The sequence below is a fragment of the Geospiza fortis genome, unplaced genomic scaffold (genome assembly GCF_000277835.1).
Source record: "Geospiza fortis unplaced genomic scaffold, GeoFor_1.0 scaffold381, whole genome shotgun sequence".
Classification (NCBI taxonomy): Eukaryota; Metazoa; Chordata; class Aves; order Passeriformes; family Thraupidae; genus Geospiza; species Geospiza fortis.
The window spans coordinates 4,030,813-4,052,542 of NW_005054348.1; the positions used below are offsets into that span (position 1 = coordinate 4,030,813).

General features: G+C 37.7%; 1 protein-coding gene across 1 annotated transcript; it reads right to left on the reverse strand.

Moving 5' to 3' along the window:
* Positions 1-2,284: 2,284 nt before the first annotated feature.
* ABCB10 (ATP binding cassette subfamily B member 10) lies at positions 2,285-18,506 on the reverse strand. Its single transcript, XM_014307919.2, has 12 exons — positions 18,309-18,506; positions 17,755-17,957; positions 15,992-16,126; positions 14,458-14,604; positions 13,572-13,707; positions 11,089-11,184; positions 8,424-8,633; positions 7,812-7,891; positions 5,890-6,070; positions 5,605-5,648; positions 4,069-4,103; positions 2,285-3,434 (listed from the first exon to the last, which is right to left on the reverse strand). Exons 1-12 carry the CDS (start codon positions 18,469-18,471, stop codon positions 3,143-3,145), a joined length of 1,722 nt encoding a protein of 573 aa, XP_014163394.1. The 5' UTR covers positions 18,472-18,506; the 3' UTR covers positions 2,285-3,142.
* Positions 18,507-21,730: the final 3,224 nt, after the last annotated feature.

The following is a 21,730-nucleotide window of genomic DNA, read 5'->3' on the forward strand; positions in this document are numbered from 1 at the left end:
CGAACGGAGCCGACTGCGACCGGGAGGATCTGGGAGGAGCCGAACAGCTCCGGGTGGAGCCGAACAGAGCCGAGAGGATCCGAGCGCGGGGCGGCCCGGCCCCTCTTGGGGAGCGGCAGAAAGCCCGCGCCGGCCGCTGGTGCAGGGTGCGCGGCCGGACCCTGAGGCGGTGAATGGCGACCTGGGCTGCTCCTCAGCGCCGTCGGCCCTCAGCGCCAAACTGGAACACGGTCCTGTCGCTCAGATGTTCCTGAAGCTATGCTCCGTCCTTCGGGGCGTTCCCAGGAGCATTCATGGGGTGGGTGTGAACTCATCCCTCGCTGAGTTCATGCGATTCGCTGGCACTAACCAGCTGGATATGTTCAAAAAGCAGCTGTTCAAATACCATTTGGAAGGACGCATTTTTCAGTAGGAGTTGCCTTATCTTTAAAACAGCCTGTGCATACCTGTGTTTGTCCTCAAATTTCTAATAAATAAACAATTATGCAAAACCATATACCATGCAGACCTTGGCATGTTTCACATCTATGGTAAATAACAACCATGCATTACAGCTATTTTGTGGTATAAAAATAGATTGTAGCCTTCAAGGGGAACTAAATGCTCAATGGAATCATTGGCATGAAAAAGCTTTCAGAAGGTAAGTATGTACCACCCTCTTGGGGAAGAAGTTGAGTTGAATGTGTATTAACAAAGCAAATCAGTTAAGATAAAATTAACTAAAAAGAAAATATTTTTTTAAATTGCATAACTTTTCAAAATGTGTTCTTTGATAATAGATTCAGGGCTGTTAGGCTTTGTATGTGGATTGTGGTCCCCTATGACTGAACCCAAATGCAGATGACATAAACTTGAGATGGTTCATCTGGCAGGACTGAAGTATGAGGCACCTGTCAGTGCCAGTGCTTTGTCTTTTTCATTCAAATAAGCTCCTTTGGCTTTGATTTTATGCAAAAAGCTAAATACTAAAATTTAGTGCAGCATCACTATATTGTTACTATATTGTTACTATATTATTAATATAATAGCCTTCTATATAGCCTTCATTATACATATGATGCTAAATCATCAGATTACTGTCTCTTCATCAAGAAAAACAAACTAAACCAAACCAGGAAATGCACACACAAACAAGCAAATACAGAAAAATCTGGAAGAAAATTCAAGATGACATCCACATTTCCCAACATTCACGACTGGTGACATTCAAATTATTTGAGAAACTGAAAGTTCCTCTTCACAGCTTGTTCCTAAAGTATTTAAAACGATGCAGCATGAGCAGTTCTGTTTTGTTGATTGAACCCTATCTATATGCAGCTACACTTCCTCAGAGAATTAGTCGGTTTCCTTTGGCTGTCCAAGCCCTGTAAGAGCTCTATCTTCAGGAGAGAGAGACACAATTCAACATTCAAATCTCATTTTCTACACAGAAATAATTTGTACTGATACCAGTTAGAAACTTAACCAGTTCTTGACTGTCCCATAAATATCCCAAGGAGTTTTTTGTATGGTTCTAACGCAAATAAAGTCTGTTAACCAATGTACCTGCTATGACAAACACTTGCCTTTCGGTGGACTAGAGCTTTTGTTTAGCTTTTCCACTTCTCTGTCGGCTGCAATACTTGCCAGGACAACTAATGAAAAAAAGACATGAAGCATTCATTCAGTTCAGCTGCAAGTAATTCCTGTAACCCATGTAAATACAGGGATAAAGGGGCTCGTTGGATCTCATGTAAGGAGAAATTACGTGAGTGAGGATTACAGGTGCAAACCCCTCTAAATACATTAACTAATAGTCAACATTGAAATTAAATATTGGGTCACAAACATTTTTTGAATCCCTTTAGTACAACATATGCTTCCAGGAAAATTTTATCTGACGATACAATCACATCTGGATGTAATTTTATTTTTATTCTCTAATACTTTCACTATATTCCACAAGGTGCCATTAATGGCACTAACATTTTAAGCTTGCCCAGCACTAGGTGTTTCAGCTCTTGCCAATAAGGTCTTCCAGCAACAAGTTCTCCTAGCATAGATGAGTTTTAATGTGACCTGGGACGTTTCTAGCTTTGTAAAATCTCCTTGTGGGGTTTTGCATCTTCAGAGATTCTACTGAAAGAGGCTCTTCAATCAGAAACATGAGGCAAACTCTTCACTGCCAAACATATCCCCCTGCAGTTATTCAAATTAATGTAATGCTGCTATTTTACTAGTTGTCCTTGAGAAGGTTGTTTACTGGTTGTTTCTAATAAAGTAGTTAGGCAAAACTCATGATTTCTATCACTGAATTTTTAATTAACAATAAAAAACTTACATATGCCTTTAAAAAGGACAAAACCATGTGGGAGGTCATGTTGTTTTGGATGTCATCTTAGAAAGGAAGTGAAACTAAAGAAATGGGAAAATAGAAAAGGGAAGAAAACACATGCAAATTTTAGATTTTCCTATGCGATTTCATATAGTAATACGCTTCCTTTGTCCTTTTGTAAAGTCAGTTATTTTGTTTGGTTGCCTTTTTTTCCATTGGGTTGTTTGTTTTATTAAAGAACTTTCCTCCAACTTGTGCTTTCATATTCTCTAAAATGTGTTTTAATATGTAATTCTCTACAGGAACTGTAGATGGGGATCATAGTCAAGTTCAGAACACATAATCACATTTCAGAACAAACAGTAACTGGAAGGACAGTGCAGTGGAAGTCAGACAGAACTTTCAGAGTGTGTTAGTGTCATGCATTTTTGAATTCCAGCATTTTAAGACTAATGACAAGCACAAAACATGAAAGTTCCTTGGAAAGAGAGACAATGATATGAAAACGATAAGAGTGTCATTTAATTACCTTTAAAATACTGAAGTTACTTGAGAATGGAGCACATCTTCATACAGTGCATTACAGCAAACAAGATTCTAGACAGCCTCAAAGTAACACAAGCAGAAAAATCTATGCCCTGAAATTATCTCAGTGTGACAGGTATTTTTAAAAGTTACAATAGTTATTAAAAAGCTTTCAATAAAAAGTTTAAACACATTTAAGTTTCAAAAGAATATTTTGTACATTTTGGAAAAATATAACATTTACTTTACATAACTGAAACATAAGTTATAGTCTTTGAAGTTTGTAATTATTCATACAATGTCTCATACATTTTCTTTTAATATATCCTTTTCTCTGGATTGTAAATCCAATGCAAAAGTATCATTATTCTGAAGAAAAGCTTGTTTCTGCATTAGTTTCCTGAAAAGTCCATTTGGATTTGCAAGCAGTTCCTCATGTTTCCCACATTCGAGAATTTTACCCTGGCCAAGGACGGCAACGAAATCAGCATTTTGAATAGTAGACAGACGATGAGCAATGATTAGGACTGTCCTCCCTTCCATCAGCCGGTCCAGAGCTTCTTGCACTAGATACTCATTTTCAGCATCCAAAGCACTAGTAACAAATGGGGTGGGGATGGGAGAGACGAGGAGATTTGTTATTGTAAGGCAGGTTGGTTTTGTATGCATGAGGCTTATTTTGCCAAAACTGCAAACCCTCTCTATTTGTGGTGAGGATGAACCACTGGAACTGCAGGAAAGTTTAATGAACGTGCTCAGTACTCCCATCCAAGCTATAGGCAGGACATATTCTCATATGCAAAAGCAAGCATTGAGAAATAACACCAAATTAAGTTGGTGGAAAAAAAATCAGTTACATCACACAATAATCCTATTTCTTTTACACAAGGATCTAAGTTTAAACTGAAGATCCAAAAAAGCCTTAAGCAGATGTTTCAAAATCATGTTACATATTATGAAGGTAACTCCATGAAAAATCACAATGTACCAGCTATCCTTTCTGCTTTGCATAAACAGCTTTTATTATAGGTTTCCTAAACAAGTCACACATACTAGAAGGCACATTCTTTTTTGTGACTAGAGAGCAATAAGGGCTAGATAATGTATAATGAGAAAGGAAAAGGAAAGGAGAAGAAAAAAGAAAGAAGAGGGAAAGAAGAGGGAACAGTTCCCAAATCTGAGTTTTACAGGTACATATTTTCTAAGTTTCTATTTATTTTTCTTCTTACCTTGTTGCTTCATCTAACAGAAGAATTTTAGGATTCTGAAAAAGAAAGTAAAATTGGTTATAATAACAATTAAACAAGATCTGAATATTTACGTCAATAGAGAATAGGATTCATATAACTTAAAACTCCAAGTAAGAGTACCTACTTCATCAAAAGTGTCATTCAAAGCATTACTTCTAAGAAATCTAAATGCTAAGAAGACAAAACAGAATCAACACTCCTCCATTTTCAAATTTTCCAAACTAAAATAGCAAAATACTGTTCCTGGACAACCATTTGAAAGATACAAACTAAAGGGGGGAGATGATTTTTAAGGCATTCTTGGCAGCACTGTGGTCAAAAGTTCTACATTCTTATGTGGCTCTTTCACAGAGGCTCAGCTACCCTCTGCTTGCAGTCAGTCTGCTAAATAAAACTCTCTTGGTAACTGAAAGTAACAAAGCCCTACCAACAAGCAGTATTTCACTCACAGGTAAAACACATAATACTTAAAAACTAGCATTTAAGAACTTCTCTCCGTTAGAAAAAATTGCCAGCTCTCAAATCCCTTAGAAGAATTCACTATTGAATTACAGAAAATAACCCAAACTTCCTTGATGAAGTTGAGAGTAAAAGCTTCAAACTTTATCAGTTTAAAGGAACAGACAGGAATCCACTACACGCACAGATATCCCAGTATATCAACTACTCATTTATTTTTTTATAACCTTTTTACTTCCACAACATTAAATCTTTAATCTCATGAACCATATAAAATGCATGGCTTGAAATACAACCATCTTTTCAGCATCAGTGGTAAAAGAGAACAGGTATAATGAAATTCCTATTAATCTAGCAGAACTGGGCATGCTAGGATGCTACCGACACCTGTGTGGCTTAACATGAATGTAAACTGTGTTCAGCAAGGATTAAAACTTCCAGCTGAGCATCAGCACCAAACTGCCTCCCTGCAAGGCCCCGTGGCTGTCCCTGAACCAAACTCTCTGTCATTCTGATCCTCAGAAACCCCTCAAATTTGTGCAGCACAGAATCTGCCCTGAAGCTAGACCCATACCAATCTTCAAAGAAAAACATTGTGCCTGAAATATCACCTTGGTCCAAATCCAGGCCACCTCCCCTCAAAGCTAAGACAAGGCATCTGAAGTCCTAGTAAACTGCAACCCAGAAAAATTAACCCATGAATGATAGAGATCTGAACAGAGACACGTCATATATGCATTTAATAGCACCACATTCTTAAAGTCTTACTTCATTCTTGACCTCATCTTATGGAAATAGGCCATTTTACAATGATTTAACATCAGTCTTTGCAAGAACTATCAAAAAACATGGCTAAAATACAGGGAGAAACACTGACATTAAGTAAGTTATCATTAGTTAAGCCACTCAGCCCTTTCAAACTTCATTAACATAAAAGATACAGTTTTTCCCTTTTAAAACATTTTCCTACCTCTACCATTGAAATACCTCCTCCTTGTTAATCCTTCCTGCCTCCCTCCAAGAAGTGGTTAAATAGTTGTTTGGATGCTGGCTTACCTTGAGCAGAGCTCGAGCAATTGCAATGCGTTGCTTCTGTCCACCTGGGGAAAAATAATCAGTAAATTGAAACAGGAAAACAGATGTCAGGTAATTTTAACTGAATGCCTGGGCTGAGCAGAATTAGGTCCATGCACTTTAGTGGAGAATGGAGATGAGGGGTGGATTCTCTTAATACTTATGACAGGCCACAGCTTGGAGAAAAAAGTGGTAACCAAAAATGATGGAATTTTCACATCACTCAATCGCATCAAGATTTTTAAAATAAGCAACATGAAGACATACCTGAAAGCAAAACTCCTTTTTCTCCAACTACAGTGTCAAACCCTTTTGGAAAATCTCTGATAAAACTAGCAGCATTAGCTATTTCAGCAACTTTCTGAATCTCCTCTGGAGTCACAGTAGAAGGATCCTCTGCACCATAGGCAATATTTTCAGCAATAGAACAGGAGAAGAGAATTGGTTCCTGACAAATGCAAACACATAACTGATATGGTAGATCTGTAATTGTGTGCATGTGTTATCTAGTACGTCAGATAACATAAATCCCACTTACAAGACCGCACTTACAATATCCATATAAATAATATGTAAGCTAGAGTTAATTGAATAAAAGACTAATAAAAAACCTCCTCCCCTAACACCAACATGGACAGTGAAAACCAATTAAAAATTAAGTTGCTTTTTTAACTGACAAAACAGAACTCTCAATTCCTAATATTTTAGGAAGAGTTTAGGAAGAGCTATACATTCAAACATCAAAAGTCCTTCCTTTGTATTTTGCCACATATTATCAAATGGAAGGGATGGAGCACCTGTCCTGTGAGGGAAGGCTGAGAGAGATGGGGCTGTTCAGCCTGGAGAAGAAAAGGCTCCAGAGGGACCTGATGGTGGTGTTTCAGGACTTAAAGGGGGGCTCTAAGAAAGACAGAAATAGACTTTTTAGCAGGGCCTGTTGTCATGGGACAAGGGGTGATGGTTTTAAACTAAAGGAAAGTTGATTTACATTAGATATAAGGAAGACTTTTTTACAATGCAGGTGGTGAAACTGGAAGAGGTTTCCCAGAGAGGTGGTGGATGCCCCACCCTCAGAAATATTCTAAGTCAGCCTCATTCAAGCACAGGGCTCTGAGCAACCACATCTAGTTGAAGATGTCCCTCCTCAGTGCAGGGGGATTGGATTAGATGACACTTAAAGGTACCTTCCAACCCAAACTATTCTATGATTTGCAACAATGATGATTCTTTTCTTAATCTCTACACAGATTTTATGGCATTATGTGCATTTAATTTGTATTCAAGCTTGCAACAGAGAACTGTGAGATAGGACAAGTGATGTACAATGGGAAAATGTCTGAAACAAGGTAAGTGAGCTCTGTTTAAAAAGTAGAGTCGTGTTCTTTAAATACCAGTATTGAGCTCCTACTGGTAATTTAAATGGAATAGATTATTTCAAAAAGAAAAATGCTAATGTGCCAACAAGAAAATAATTTTTGCAGAAAAGCTTTTGGTGGCATTATTACATAAAGAAGTTGTTTTGAAATGCAACAAATATTCAGTTACTCTTATGCTTTTAACCAGAACATCAGCCTAACAGTTAATTGCACTGTGAAATATCTGGGGAGACGAGGGAATGAACATTTTAATTGATGAAGTAGCTTATTTTTAAGACACCATTTACTTCCAGAGTCTGGAGGTTGCTAGGGAGGTGGCACTATAAAAGTAAGTAAGTGCTACCTGTGCTGTATTTTCATGCTTTCCTAATGGAGATTATGGTTTCCTGGAAACTACTCAGAGCACAGAAGGTCAGTTTTTTAAATGGCTGTGTAAACTATTATTGTATAACTTTTATCGATACAAAGGTAATTAAGTGTTAAGATTTTTGTTACTTTCTTCAACAAATTGCAGCAAGCATTAGGTTGGTCATACCTACACAATTTACAGCAATTTACCTTCCAGTCTCCACCTGCACACTCTTCTTCTAAACTAACATTTTGGATCTCTGTGATTATGTAAAACCAGACTATAGAATACTGGAACTAACTCTAAATACTTATTTTTATAACAAAGCCTGTGCAACAGCAGTTATGGTGAGATGGAGGGATTTCACTGAGAAGCAAGATTATGTCTTTTTAAAAAGAAGGAAAGTGAGGAAAAGCTAGTTGATCACAAAATTTCATCCACTTGGATTTTTTTTTCTTCCTTACCTGACTTACTGTTCCAATCTTTGTCCTGAACCACAGTGGATTTAACTGACGGATATCAAAGCCATCAACGGTGATAGTACCTTAAGTTAGGAAACAGTGAAGTCAAGTGTGTTTGACACATACTGAAAGAGTCTGAAGGAACAGCTGAGAATGACAACCCCTGGGGAATCACACACTCTACTGGTGGATGAGAAATGCAAAGCTATGCAGGCACCACCACAAGGTAACCATACACCCCAGAAGGAGACAGGGACCTCAAGCACAGGAACCCCAACTGTTTATAAGGTTTATCTGAGATGCAAAGCATTAATTATTCCAAATGAGAGGGCAACAACAGACAGAACAAGAGGACACAGTCTCAAGCTGTGCCAAGGGAGATACAGGCTAGAATTAAGAAGGAAGTTTTTCACAGAAAGAGTGGTCAAATACTGGAATCATCTACCCAGGGAGGTGGTGGAGTCACCATCCCTCGTTGTGTTTAAAAAAAGACTGGATCTGGCACTTGGTGCCATGATGTAGTTGAGGTGTTAGAACATGGGTTGGACTCGATGATCTTAAAGGTCTCTTCCAACCTAGAAATTCTGTGATTCTGTGATTATACACAAACCATACCTGAGATAGGATCATACAGCCGCAGAAGAAGGGATACAATCGTTGATTTCCCTGTACCACTTGGGCCAACAAGAGCCATAACAGAGCCAGCTGGAATGGAAAGGCTGAAATCTTTGAAAATGGATACTTCTGGACGTGTTGGATATGCAAATTCAACATCTTTGAATTCCAAAGCACCTCTGAATACGTCTTTGTCTAATGTGATTCCCTCTATATAACAAAGAATAAAATACAGAAACATGAACAGAAACAAAAATTAGCTCAGCCCTCCTAGAACTTGCTTTACAGACACTCAATAGAAGTATCTATCTCCACATTCAATCTATGGATGACTGCAAGCCACAATTCAGGACCACAGTGGTTATATTTCAGCCATGAGTGAATCAGTGTGGTATACCAATCATTCCTGAATGCAATTTCAGGTTGCTCACCAGCATGGAACCTGTAGGCTACCTCCAGCAAGAGGGAGAATTTGCATCTTGCTAATACCTAACCACTAACAACAATCACTTCTCATAGCATTATCTGAATTAGTGAACATACTGTAAACAATTAAAGTTTTGTCAGTTAAGAGCAATGAAATAAAAAGGCATTGGTGAAGGCCAAAGTCCCGTTGCCACAGAACACAAAAAGATAAACATTGCAAATCATTTATTGCCCTTTCACAGAGCCACAAAAGTTGCCTGAAGCACCCCCCTCTGAACAAGAGCAGTTCCTGACACTGGAATAAAGCTGCTGATACGTTTGTTGCACTAACAGACAATTTTTAGTTTTATTTTCTCCTTTCAGTGGAAAGAATATTTAATAAATTCAAATACCAATCAGAGGTCTAACTCTTGGGCAACAGCTCATAGAAATGAAAATTTCACTTTGTGAAATTTTCCATCAATGAAAACACCATGAATTAACAATTACCAAAGTTAAACAAAACCAGTTTCTTTCTGGAACACAGCATTTGACTTAAATAAGTATCTTAATATCATTATTAGAAAAAGCTGATAAATAGTTAAGACAAAGAAACAAAATTTCTTCAAGCCCTGTTAGAACCCAGTGACACATATCCATACAAAGCAAATTAATTGGACAAGTGGGGCTGCATTCCCAAAAGATGAAGTTCCCACCAACTTTGTAAAAACTGGCAGTGCTAGAGCAATACCCGAGTCATGTTTGTTTGTGCTGGAGAAGCACAGCTCAACCCCTTAATTCTTTTCAGATGCAGCATACAAGTAACTCCCAACCAGCCATAGCATAGGGGAGCACATGCCAATGTTTGGTTAAATAGTAACTGTGGATAGGAAACAAAGACACCCATCAGTAGCAATCAAGATTTCACTAGTTCTGCTCTTTTTTTCCCAGGTTTCCATTTCTTCTCCAGGCTTTCAGTTTAATGATAGTAGCATTGGAATGGAAAAGGCAAGAGCATACAATTCCAGATTCCTTCCTTGACTTTAACCGATGGACATACACACTGTAATGTTTCCACAATAGCTTGTAAACCTCCTTTTCAGAAAAGAAATGTGTTTGCTAAATCCTGTGTTAGCAGAATAATCCTTATTATTACCACGGCAGCAAGTAATCACTTGTCTTAAGTCTCAGTTGCAGTTACTGCACAGTCTATCCATGGCCTGAAACACTGAATCTACTGCAATACAGGAAGTCTGCTACCACAAGTCCTTCCTCTATATATAATTGTAAAAATATCTGAAAGCTATGTACTTGTCTCTTGTTTGGACACAAGAAAAAAGACATTATTATTTGTTCCCAAGATATCTGCTGTCACCAGCAACAATCGGAGTTCTGCAGAAATAAAATCCTGCCCCCTCAAATAAAGAAGAAATGTGGGTAGTATTACTGCAAGGAGAAAGGTGCAAATCACTCCAAAGCAACATCTGCTGTGGCTGCACATCCATACTATTCCAAGAAGCAAAAGTCCCCCTATCAGCCCTACCCTTTATTTCCTTTTATTCCCCAGTCATGCCTCAGTCCTTGATTCCTATGGCAGAACAACCCAAAAACTCAGTTTAGTATGTGTTGCTGAAAGGCCTCAAATTGCGTGTTTGCAAGTTAGGATTCATATCAACATGTCTTACTATGGGCTGATTTTCACTGGATCAGTATGAAATGTTTAAGCTTGCAATACTCTTCATGAAAACCACCTGGTTCTGAAAGCTTCTCTGATCATTTCTTAGCCATTACAGACGAGCACGGTAAACCATTCAGTGGAAATATGAGATACAGCCATCTCAAAGAACTTCTCCCTCCTCTCCTTTTTCGTCTTTCCATTCTTTTCACTCTAAAGCTGAATCAAGAGGAAGTAGTGATGACATCAACAAGAAATTCCAAAAAGCTAGAAATGACCATGTCCTCGGTCACATAAATTAGAAAGTGATATGATTTAAAATCATATTCTGAATTAAATAAATAAAAATAATTAAATCAAAAGTAATTAATTAAGCTAAACTTTTGGCTTCTAAAATTTTTTAGTGAAGAAATTTTTCATCATCTGTTTTGTACTTAGGTAAAGTCAGAAGGATTATGACTATATTTAGTTTCTTTGAAAATTATGTAAGTCAGTACTACCTTTAAGTGTTACACACGCCCTTCTAAAGTATTTCTGACTTATAAGAAAAATCAACCTTTAAACAGTAACAAACCAAGAACCTACCATTAAATGGAAGTTGGGGCTTCCTTTCAATAAGTTCCCAAAGACGTCCACCAGCACCTAGTCCTTTCATTAGCTCAGAATAAAAGGAACTTAGACCTAAACAAAAAGCAGAACAGTATTATGCATCCGTATGCAATGGAAGACATAGAAGAGATAAAATTAGCATTATACATTTCAGCAGCAGCATTGAAGGATTAGAGTGTAGAGGATTTCTATTCCAACAAAAGGTTAAACGTGTTAAATCCTATCTAGACTCACTTGAGAGCTGCCAAAAACTCTTATTCACCATTCTTTATATCTGTAAAACAAATCATTCTGAAGAAAAGAAAATGTTAATACACTTCAGCTTATGTATGCCCTTTGTCATTCACCTGTCAGGAAGAACAGCATCCAACTTTAGGAAAATGGCTTTGCATTCAACCAGCTATATTCCCAGATCATTCAGTAGAACAGAGCATTCTGAAGCTCTTCTTTGTCAGATAGGTTTACACTAATACAGGGGAGCCTGGCTGAGTCAGCCACAGCAGAGAGAGGGCACAAAACTTAAGGCTGAAGTGATGCTTGAGAAGGTGTGTGGAGAGTGGACAATGGAAAGAAATGTGTCTCCCATGCCAGAATACTTCAAACAGTACTGGAGAAAGCAAAAGCTAAGAACAAGGCCTGCACATAGTACTGGGTCCCAGTTCTCAGCAGATGTGTGAATCATCTTGAAAGTAGCTTGGTTGAAGGGCTTTCCAGCTGACATAAACACAGAAACTAATACAGGACTAAAAATGGAATAGTACATAGATATAAGATGTCAAATTTCTTAAATTTTTGTGTGCCTTTCAAAAGAAAGACACCGATTTCATGATCTTTGAGTTCCTGGAAAGTGCTTAAGAGTTATTTCAGGAAGGCAGAAAAATGAAGGTGCATATAAAAATATGTATATATAAAAATATATATATATATATATATATATATATATATATATATATAAAAATAATGTATTTACTTTTGGTTTTATAATGGTTTACTTTTGCAGAGCAAGAAGCCCAGCTCAAGGTCACAAGTCTGTAAGTGTAGGCAGGGTGTTTCACCATGCTGCTGCTGAGGACTATCTGAAAGTTTGCAACACTAGCCATGGCAAGAAGCTGTCTGCTTGGAAAAAAGAGCCAAAGAATCACATCCTAGAGCAGAGCATGGCAGGGGAAGGCATAAGCCTCACAGAGCAACTTTGAACTCAAACACCGAGGTTTGCAAATCCACAACCACTCATAAACAAAACATTATATAATATGGACAGCAAACACAAATTAGAAAACATTTTTATTTTTCATAGCCCATGTTCTGTGTTTGGAAGAAAGCACAGCAAACTTACAACAAAGAGGGGCAAAGTCACAGATTATGCAGTGAACTTCACAGTTGCTGCATTGACTCCTATGTGTATTGATGACATACACAGAGCAGACTTAGGCCTTGGAAGATTTATATGCCTTGTAGGCATCTAGGAAGGCAGGCCTCTTGTGGCAAGACACTGCTTGAGAGTCCCCATGACTACATTCTACAATAATCTGACCTAGAATTTAAAAGTATGTTTTTATAGGAAATGAAAGTTAATTCAATGATATTTTTAGCAGTGCTTCTAATCTTCATTTATTTAATATTAGCTTGCCCCATGTTCTCAAAGCGTCAGGTATCTCTCCATTGACCAAACTCCAATGATTTAAGCAAAGAAGAAAGGGGCCTGGAATGGGTGCCACTGGAATTTTGATATACAAAGAAGCAGGTTTGTTAAATTTTGCCCTCAAATGCATCTTTGTGCTTGCTGTGATATCCCACCTAGTCTTAAAAAAGAAAAAGCTGCATTGCCCTCCTAGTCTATCAGAATGAACAGGCTCATTTTAAAGAAGAATGCTTCCAGTAAATTGTAGAGCTTCTGAGCAACTTATCTTCATTTTTGCCTGTATGCAGCCATGAAGACAGCTCTGACAAAAAGATGAACAGCTTGTTGCTGGGCCAGTAGATTACAGAGTGTGGGCTTCCAGGAGGAGTCAGTGAGTAAGGAAAACCAGAATGTTAGCACTGAGTGCAGTATTCTGCTGGCACTTTGTTTACTCTACCAGTTGAGGACACTCTATACTGAATTACAGCTAAATGTTACATGCCTTTCTAAATAGAGTATGCTTAACATAGAACCAAATATTTTATTGCTTTACACAATACAGCAAGTATCTTAATTTAGACCTTAAGAAAATTAAAGTAATATATACTGTCACATGCACACATTGAAAAAAAAGACCTTTATTTTGGGGGAAAAGAAGGCTTATATTAAGTTACAGATTATTATTTTCATTAACTCTTCAGAAAAAAAAATCATTTCTTGAGAAGTTCATTTGCAAGACTTTTTAAGAAAGTCAGATTTTTTAAGAGCTTCTTCCCTCCCGCCCCTGTTATGACTGTAATGCTTTGAAGTGAAGAAAATCTAACTTCCCATTCCATACCTCCAATGCTTATGCCAACCCAGAAAGCATACATTAGGAAAGAGGAGAGTTCACCAACTGTCATGTAGGCACTGCCCATTAGTAATCCTCCTTTGTATAACACTGAGAGGACAATTAAGTTCCCAGAAAGGCCAGTCTAAGGAAAAAGGAAAAGGCAGATTTTGTCACATACATCTTAAATTTCATCTTCTAAAATGTTGTTTCAGAACTTTCCTTGTAATGAAAAGAACTCTCACACTATAGGCATCTAGACTTTTGGAGGACTGGGGTAAATTCAACAATTCTAATGTAAAGTCAGCCAACAGCCAGCCAGACATCATGGCACTGTGCTATCCAACAAGTGTTCAAAAAGCAAGCAACTCTTTTTGGCTTTTTTTTCCCCACAGTGGAAAGGAACACTAAACATTATTCTCGAGTATCATTACCAAGGAAGAATTGATAGTCTGCAGTTATGTTCCAGTTTTAGAATTCAATTAGACAAACAGTTATGGAAAAATCCAAGCCTCCCTCCCCTAGCTGTGCACTCCCCACCTTCCTATGATTGATGCTCCTCTCACAGAGGAGCCAAACCTCTAAATGCTAAGGGTAGGGGAAGGTTTTCACTGGTTTAATTCCTTGAATAGAAGGTGTGGCCTCAGATAAGTAGTCCCCTGCTATGGGGTGTGGTGCAGAAATTGAGGCTTATAGTGACTTTATCATACTGTTTTATCTTGAGATGCAGTTTCACAGCAATTTAGGCTTATTTAAGTCCAGTCTTCCCACAGTTTTATAAACGTTCAATTTATTCTCAATCATTTACTTGCAGATTTTTAAGTATCATTGGGAGTTTTAAAATAATTGACATTTTGCATAACGTGGTTGGCTTACTTTCATTAAATATACTTACTGCTCCAAAGAAGCCTGCCCGAGCTAGTGCCTCTTTTTTAGCCAGCTGTAGCACATAATCAACTTTATTTGTATACTTCTCCATTTCAGCCATTTCTTGTCCAAAAGCTCGAACTGTTCTGATGTTTCCAATACGCTCTTCAGCTAACTGCATTGAAGCAAAGCACAAAACAGATCCACAGAGACACACAATTTGAAATGCTCATATTACAGAACATCTGAAAGTTAAACCAATATCACTTCACTAATCTACATATCTTTGGATAGCACTGGAAAATTTCTCATGCCTTCCTCTCCCCACCCCAAACCCCATTTTTTAAATTTTATTAAGTTAAAAGCAAACTGCATGCCCAGGCACTTTAAAAAAAAAAACCTCAAGATTGTCTTAAGTGCTAGCAGAGACAGAAAAATATAAAAGTAGGGTTAAAAAATTTGGTGTGAACAACACCCATAGGGAAGTTACTATTCACAATATGTAATAACAATGTGGGAAGGGAAAAAATAAAGAATATCTGTTCCATACTAAGTCTGCAAAAAAGCCTGCAGTTATTTCCTAAAGCAATTCCACTCATTTGATCAAAGCAATGCTGGGAATTAATTTAGCCCAACTATGAATGTCTAATTTCAACTTAGTATTTTAACTTCTAAACAGCAAAGTATTAATTCTAAAATACCTCAATTGTAACCAATTACACTAAGTTGTTAATGGACATTGTAATGGTCTTAGAAAAAACGAGTTCCCCTTTTGTAAGTAAAAGTATGATACAAAAAAAGAATTCTCCTTCTTTCATCTCCCATTCAACCTGAAAATTCGAATGGAACACAACAATTGCTTGTTCATATGAAGTCCCACACCTGGTTTACAAAGGCACAAGCTTCCCACCAACACAGTCTGAGGAAGACAAACAGAAGAGGGCTAATCTTCCTCCTACACAGTTCTACAAAGGACATCCCAAGTTCATAACAGCTGACAACTGTGACTATTTTAACTACAGCTTTCCTAATTACATTTCTATGCTTTATAATAATGTTTCCCCATGCTAAGCCTTTGAGGAAAATGTTTAAGAAACAGGCCCCATAAACATTTAAGAGCTGACAGTAAGGTCAAGCATCAGGGATGCATTTCAGAGACAGACTTGCTAGCAAAGGAAGCATTCATCTAGTATGCTCCAGACAGCTTCAAGCTCAAAACCATAATCCAAGTGGTGTCCAAATCCAGGTACCAACTTCCACAGGACTTCATAGGCTGATTTTTAAATTTTTTTTTGCTCTCACAAAGCTAAAGCCTAAGCTCCTTATAATTTCTTACATTTCCAAATTCTCAAGGCCTAGTATCTCTGTGTTATATTGCTACGGACAAAGGAAGCATGGTTGTTTTTGTAATTTGTGAATAAGTGTTACTGACATTTACCTGTCATACTACTCAAGTGCTAAACTACAGTGTCAGAACTAACAGTACAATTGTCTTCAGAAGATCTGTAACTTTAGAGATATTAACTTAAATACATTAGAGCAACTTTAACTGGAAAGGTTACCTGTGTTGCTTCTGCAAGAGAATCTTGAGTAACTTTAGTAAGCTTTCGCAAGTATCTGCCATAAATCACAGCCAGGACAGCCAAGGGTGGCACAACGCCCAGAACAAATGCAGCAAGGCTAGGGGAAACAAAAAACTAGAAGAAAAAGGTATTGTCAGAGTTTAGCATTCAGATTAAAAATAATCCCTGGCATACTGAAGTGCAACTTTGCTTGCTACTTTTCTAAAACTAGTAGGGATATAGTGCTGCCATGCTTTCATTTATCATGTTTTAATTCTTTTTCCAGGCAAAATATCCATTCTTTCACAGCATTTGGGAAGTTAGAACAAAGGACTATAAACAAAGCCATTTGGATTTAATTTCTAGCTTTCTCACTGGTTCTCTGTGTGGACTTAGTCAAGCACTTTAACCTGCCAGTAAACAGGCCTACCAGGAAATCCCTTGGGGATGCTGAAAGACATAAGCTATTACACAGTTTCTAAAGTGCTTTCACAACTATTAAATAGATGGTGTAATACAGAAGCTCAGAGTAGAGAAATATCATACAGTACTTCTGGGTAACTGAGGAACAGACATGGAGTCACCACTACTCCCTAGCACCCATGAATGGGTGGAACAGGGTATTTAATTTATTGCTGCAAAACTTATCACTTGTAATGATCATTGCTTCTAATGAACCTAAAGAGGTTCTCTTCGTAAGATTTACTGACTTTAGATCGAATGTGTTTTAATTTCAGCTTGCTTTCTCTATTGAAAACAGAAATCTCCAGAAATATTCAAAAGCAACATAATTGATAGACTTTATAATTATTTAATAATAATATCATCTTCCTTTCCTTGGCAAGCTTTTATAGTCCTCCTCTTACAACCATCTCATGGCAGTATTTTGGAGTAGGATGCATTATATAAAGTTATCTCATTTTATCTATGGTAAGATAAAGCCTTAGAGTCCCTTTGTAAGAGAGCACAGAAAGCCATTCTTATCAGCAATTCTTATCAGTGACAAAATATTAAAGCTTTAAAGTTTCATAGTGGAAAGTCTTACCAGTTTATAATAATGACAATATTGGATGCTTATTTTTATGAGGAGACTATTTGCTGTCTGTTTTTAACTCCAAGTATAGAGCAGGAATTACCACACCAATGCATAAGCATAAAAAATTAAGGCCACAAAAAAAAAATCCCTCAAGAGAAGTCAGATGTTCATGTAATCCAACTGACCACCAAGGAATATTGACTGATGCCCTGCACTGAAGCCTCCATTAACAAGGCTCCTACATAAACGTATTCTTTACTGACAGACTAAAGCAGAAAGACTAATACTTGTAAAAATCCTTGGCATTAATTAGATATGCAGTGCTGCCTTTGCTTAACCAGAATCAACCAACTTAAATTATTTTCTATCAGGCCCTTCACACCATATTTTACCTGCAACCATGGGAATGTTATCACTGATTTTAGTATCTTCAGTAAGAATGGAATTCAACAATTTGCCTATTACATTTCGCTTCATAACTTTGGCTAGAAACAGTAGCTAATATCAATCTATCATCCTCCAAATTTTGCTTATGAGTAAACATCAAGTGGCTGGCTACTAGCACATCACCTACTGCAATAATCTCTGCATCTGTTGTAGATAACCAGTGAAATACAGCTGTACCCAAAAGCACACAATTGTTACTGGTCTGACTCACATTCACCTAATAGAACTGAAATAAATATGAAACCACAAGTAGTGTCAAGCAAGTAAGAGACCACCATACCATCATTCCAACCCCCACAGATGCTTGTGCTCCTGCCCTGAGCCCATCGGAAAGGTTTTCAGTCACTGAGCGGCCCAAAAGGGCTGTATCTGAAGATAAGCGGTTTATCAGCTCTCCTGTTCTGGTCTTGTCAAAGAAAGCCGTTTCTTGCTTCACAATAGAGGAGAACATGGTTGCTCTCAAACGCTTCACAATTCTTTGTCCTGCCAAAAGCATAAGCCAGTCAAGCATGACACAAGAGACTTTACATAGACACCAACAATATAAAAATCACAGGATTGCACAGCACTGAACAAGGCACATTACAGGGCATAGAGTCTGGTAAGATGTGTAAGATAAGATCTTTAAGATGTCACCTAACAGCAAATAAAAATGAGCAATCATTCCAGCATACTTTTCTTTGCACTATTAGTTTACCTTTGCCCTGGTTAAAAAAAGGTACCAATTCTAAAATCATCTCTTGGCCATGGTCAGGAATTTGTTTAAGATCATTAGATATCCTGACTGCAAAAAAACAAGGTGACTTTCAGTACCACTTCTGCTTCTGTTTTTACCTGCAGTCTGCATGAGGTAGACACGTGTAGCATTAGCAGCAGCACCACATAAAAAGATTCCACTCAGCAAGGCACACAGGCTGGTCAGGCTGTCAGTGAAATCCTCACTGGGATTTGTATAAATAATGTCAATAACTTTCCCCATAAAGAAAGGAGCTGACATGGTAATGACACTGGAAACTGCCAGAAAGCCAACAGCAGCTGCAAATCAACAAGAAAATGGAAAGTTATTCTGAACTTACAAGATCGTTAATAGTACAAATGAAATGATTTTTCACTTGAAACTTCTATTAAGCTTGCAAGTGCCAATTGAAATAATCAGCAGTCTTTTACACCCAGTGAAAGGGGTATTTTAAGCTACTGTATAAATTAACTTAGGCAAGGCACATTTTAAGACTCTGAAAAGCCTCTGTATACAGACAAAAAATATACTGTGCTGAAAGTCCTGAAGTTTAGATCCATTCTACTGAGCTTCTTGTATCACTTCTATGATGAAGACAGCAGCCAGACTCCCTATTGCACACTGTTGTAAGCAGTATCTCTAACATTTGACACAGGTGGCTTGATGCCTCTTACCACCTTCCCACATACATGCAAAGCTTTGTTTCAGTTTGTTCTTGAGGTGTAAATAGAGCCGTGTATTTATAAGGAAGAATTCAGAGTACAAAAAATGCATAGCTGCAGCCTGTGCTTCTTAGTCAAGATTTATTTGCAATCTTTCCCTTGTATTACAGTTCAGCCAGCAAGTGTGTGAAAGATACAGGATTTGGATCTGTACTTGAAGCTATAGAAACTATAAGAAACCAGAGGAGGAATGAAAAACTTTCTGGTGCAAATTTACTGATCTATGCCATAGGCATATCTCATAAGAATATTACTTATTGGCTAAAAATGAATGACCTTATTAACAGCCTGGCAGCACTGGTGATTCAAGCTGTGAAGCAGCAGGGGAAAATCCAATAAAACCCAGGTTATTTCCTGTCAGGAAAAGCTGGTTGGTCTCCAAGGCGGCTGGAGATGGACAAAAGCATTGATTATAAGCACAGTACTGCATGCCAGCTCAGTCTCCATGAGTCCAGACAATTTCTCAGTTATGGATGGAACAGTACATATGAGCTGCAGATATAACTATTCACAGAAGGAAGAGGATTGTATAGCTAAACCCCTCATATGTTTCTGTCTAGTGGCTTGAATTTATCTTCAGTTCTTCTTCATTCAAACTAGCACGGGTTTCACTGTAATTACTTCCAACAGCCTGAAGTGTTGAATGAAAAGCAAATACTACTATCTAAAGCAAACTGAAAACTACTGAACTAAGCAACATACATGTCTTTATTAATTTAATCACAAATCACATGTACAATAAGGTTCCCTAACTGAAACTCTCACGTCGATTATGCCAGCAGACCAAGTAGAAAATAGCACAGTTGCAAAGTGGCTGCTCTTTTTTGTTTCTTTTAAAATGTTGACTAGTTGAAAAAATAGGAACCAGCAAACACTCATTGCATGGCCTCCTTCAAAGGAGCTGTCATGGTGATAACTGGCTGAAGGGAGGAGTTCAATGTGTTCAGCAACCAGATATGAAGACAAGCCAGTGACACTGAAGGTTGTTACTGATAGAAAAAAAGGTCAGAGTAAACTCTATAGTATTAGTTTTACATGGCTTATTCTCTTACCCAGAAAATGACATCAAACAAAGACCCACAACACACCCTTTTATTTTTTAAAGTAATTTTTTGGTAGGCTCTGAGATGATAGTAAAGAAAATGTGAGGCAGATCAGTGGAACTTATAAAACCAGGACTTCAAAGTGGCAACAGGAGCAATGACAAAGAAAGCTGGCTGCAGCAGCAGCTGAGCAACCCTCTTGGAAACGTTAGGCAAACATTTTGCTTGTCTACTTGCACAGAAATCCAGATTGCTGAACAAAGTGATGCCTTTATCACTATTAAGATCAACACACTCTCTGTTAAGGCCGACAGGACTTGCTTCTTGACAGCAAACCCGCGACTTACTAAGAGGATGAGGTTGCCAACTGATAAACCACGATATTTATAAGCAATAACTAGGCAGAGCTATCAGAAACCTCTCTTCAGAACATAGACTGACTCCAAAGAATCATAAATTAATTTTTACACACAAAAACAACACCAATAGAGTGAATGTTTCTAATTTTGCTGGTTTTTACCAGAGCACCCTTCTCACCTACTATAGTATATGGAAGTGTATGAAGACAAAATACTTGCAAACCTGTTTGCTGAGGGGTTGTTTTGAAGACAAATACATAAGGATTTTACCACAGATGAATTAAGATCATCCAAACCAATCAGGGATGAAAGATAGAAAAATGAGGTATTGATGAGATCTGGCAGGGCACAGTAATCCAGCAACAGGTCACAGTAGCTAGATTTTACTATTCCATAAACTATGAGTATTACTTCCTCAAATCTTTTAGGTATTGTACTGGTTTCATTTAAATATGGAGGGCTGCTAGATCAGACACAAGCTTTGGATTTGTGAGGAATATCTTTCTACCAGTAACAACGAACATCTGTCCTTTACCAGTTATCTGTGCAGTTTTACTTAATATGTGGGGAATTTTTAAGCTGAACACCGACTGGCCTTCCACAAGGGCATTTGGAGTGCTGAATAAAACCTACCACATTATAATGTGCATTCAGGAAGATTGGGCTCTTCAACTGTTCTTTTACGGGAGAAAGATGCACTGGTAAATTTTAATTTGTCGGTCAAATAAAGTTCATTTCCTTTTGGTGGATCCTGAACCACAATATTTTTGGGTATCAACCCTGCAAAGAGTCAGCTCTGCAAATACAAGATAAAAATCTTCCTCCAGAGTACATTGTGAGCACTTAATGATGTTCTGTATTGTTCTAGGTTAGGTATGAGTGGTGTGTTTTTCTGTATTAAAGTAAATTCATACATGACATCTGCACTGCATCTGTTATTATGCAAGAACTTTTTAGAACCATACTCCTTACATTGTCAAGAACAACGGTGTTACTGTCCTCAGGAAAAAAAATACAGTTTTCAAAATGCTATAAAGTAACAGAATAACTCTAGGTTTAGAGGAGAAAGTATGGCTTCTTTTTTTATCGTGCATTTATTTAACAGTAAAGCATTTAACTTGTTCACATTTACCCTGTATAGAAGACAGTCTTTATGTCAGACCAATCTAGCTATTACTCCTTCCATATCCACAGTTCACACAAATAAAGCAGCAACAACATTCCCCAAGGAAATTAAGGTCTAAGCACCTAACTGATCACAGTGATAAGCAGCTACTGTTTCTGCAATATCTTACTTAAGTAGCTTCGCTAACAGTTCACGCCCAGTTTAAAAGAAACAACCAATTACACAGAAAAACAAACTTTCTGTGGTAAAGCTGCAAGGCTGCTCGGACCT

What these genes read in the sequence shown, in the direction of transcription:
- ABCB10 (XM_014307919.2), bottom strand. Translation starts at nt 18,471, where the DNA reads ATGTCAGCTCCTTTCTTTATGGGGAAAGTTATTGACATTATTTATACA. An exon ending in GGGCAGGCTTCTTTGGAGCA is followed by an intron (nt 13,708 to 14,457) that starts GTAAGTATATTT and finishes CTTTTTCCTTAG; the next exon opens with ACTGGCCTTTCTGGGAACTT. An exon ending in CTGTTAGATGAAGCAACAAG is followed by an intron (nt 3,435 to 4,068) that starts GTAAGAAGAAAA and finishes ATTTGTTACTAG; the next exon opens with TGCTTTGGATGCTGAAAATG.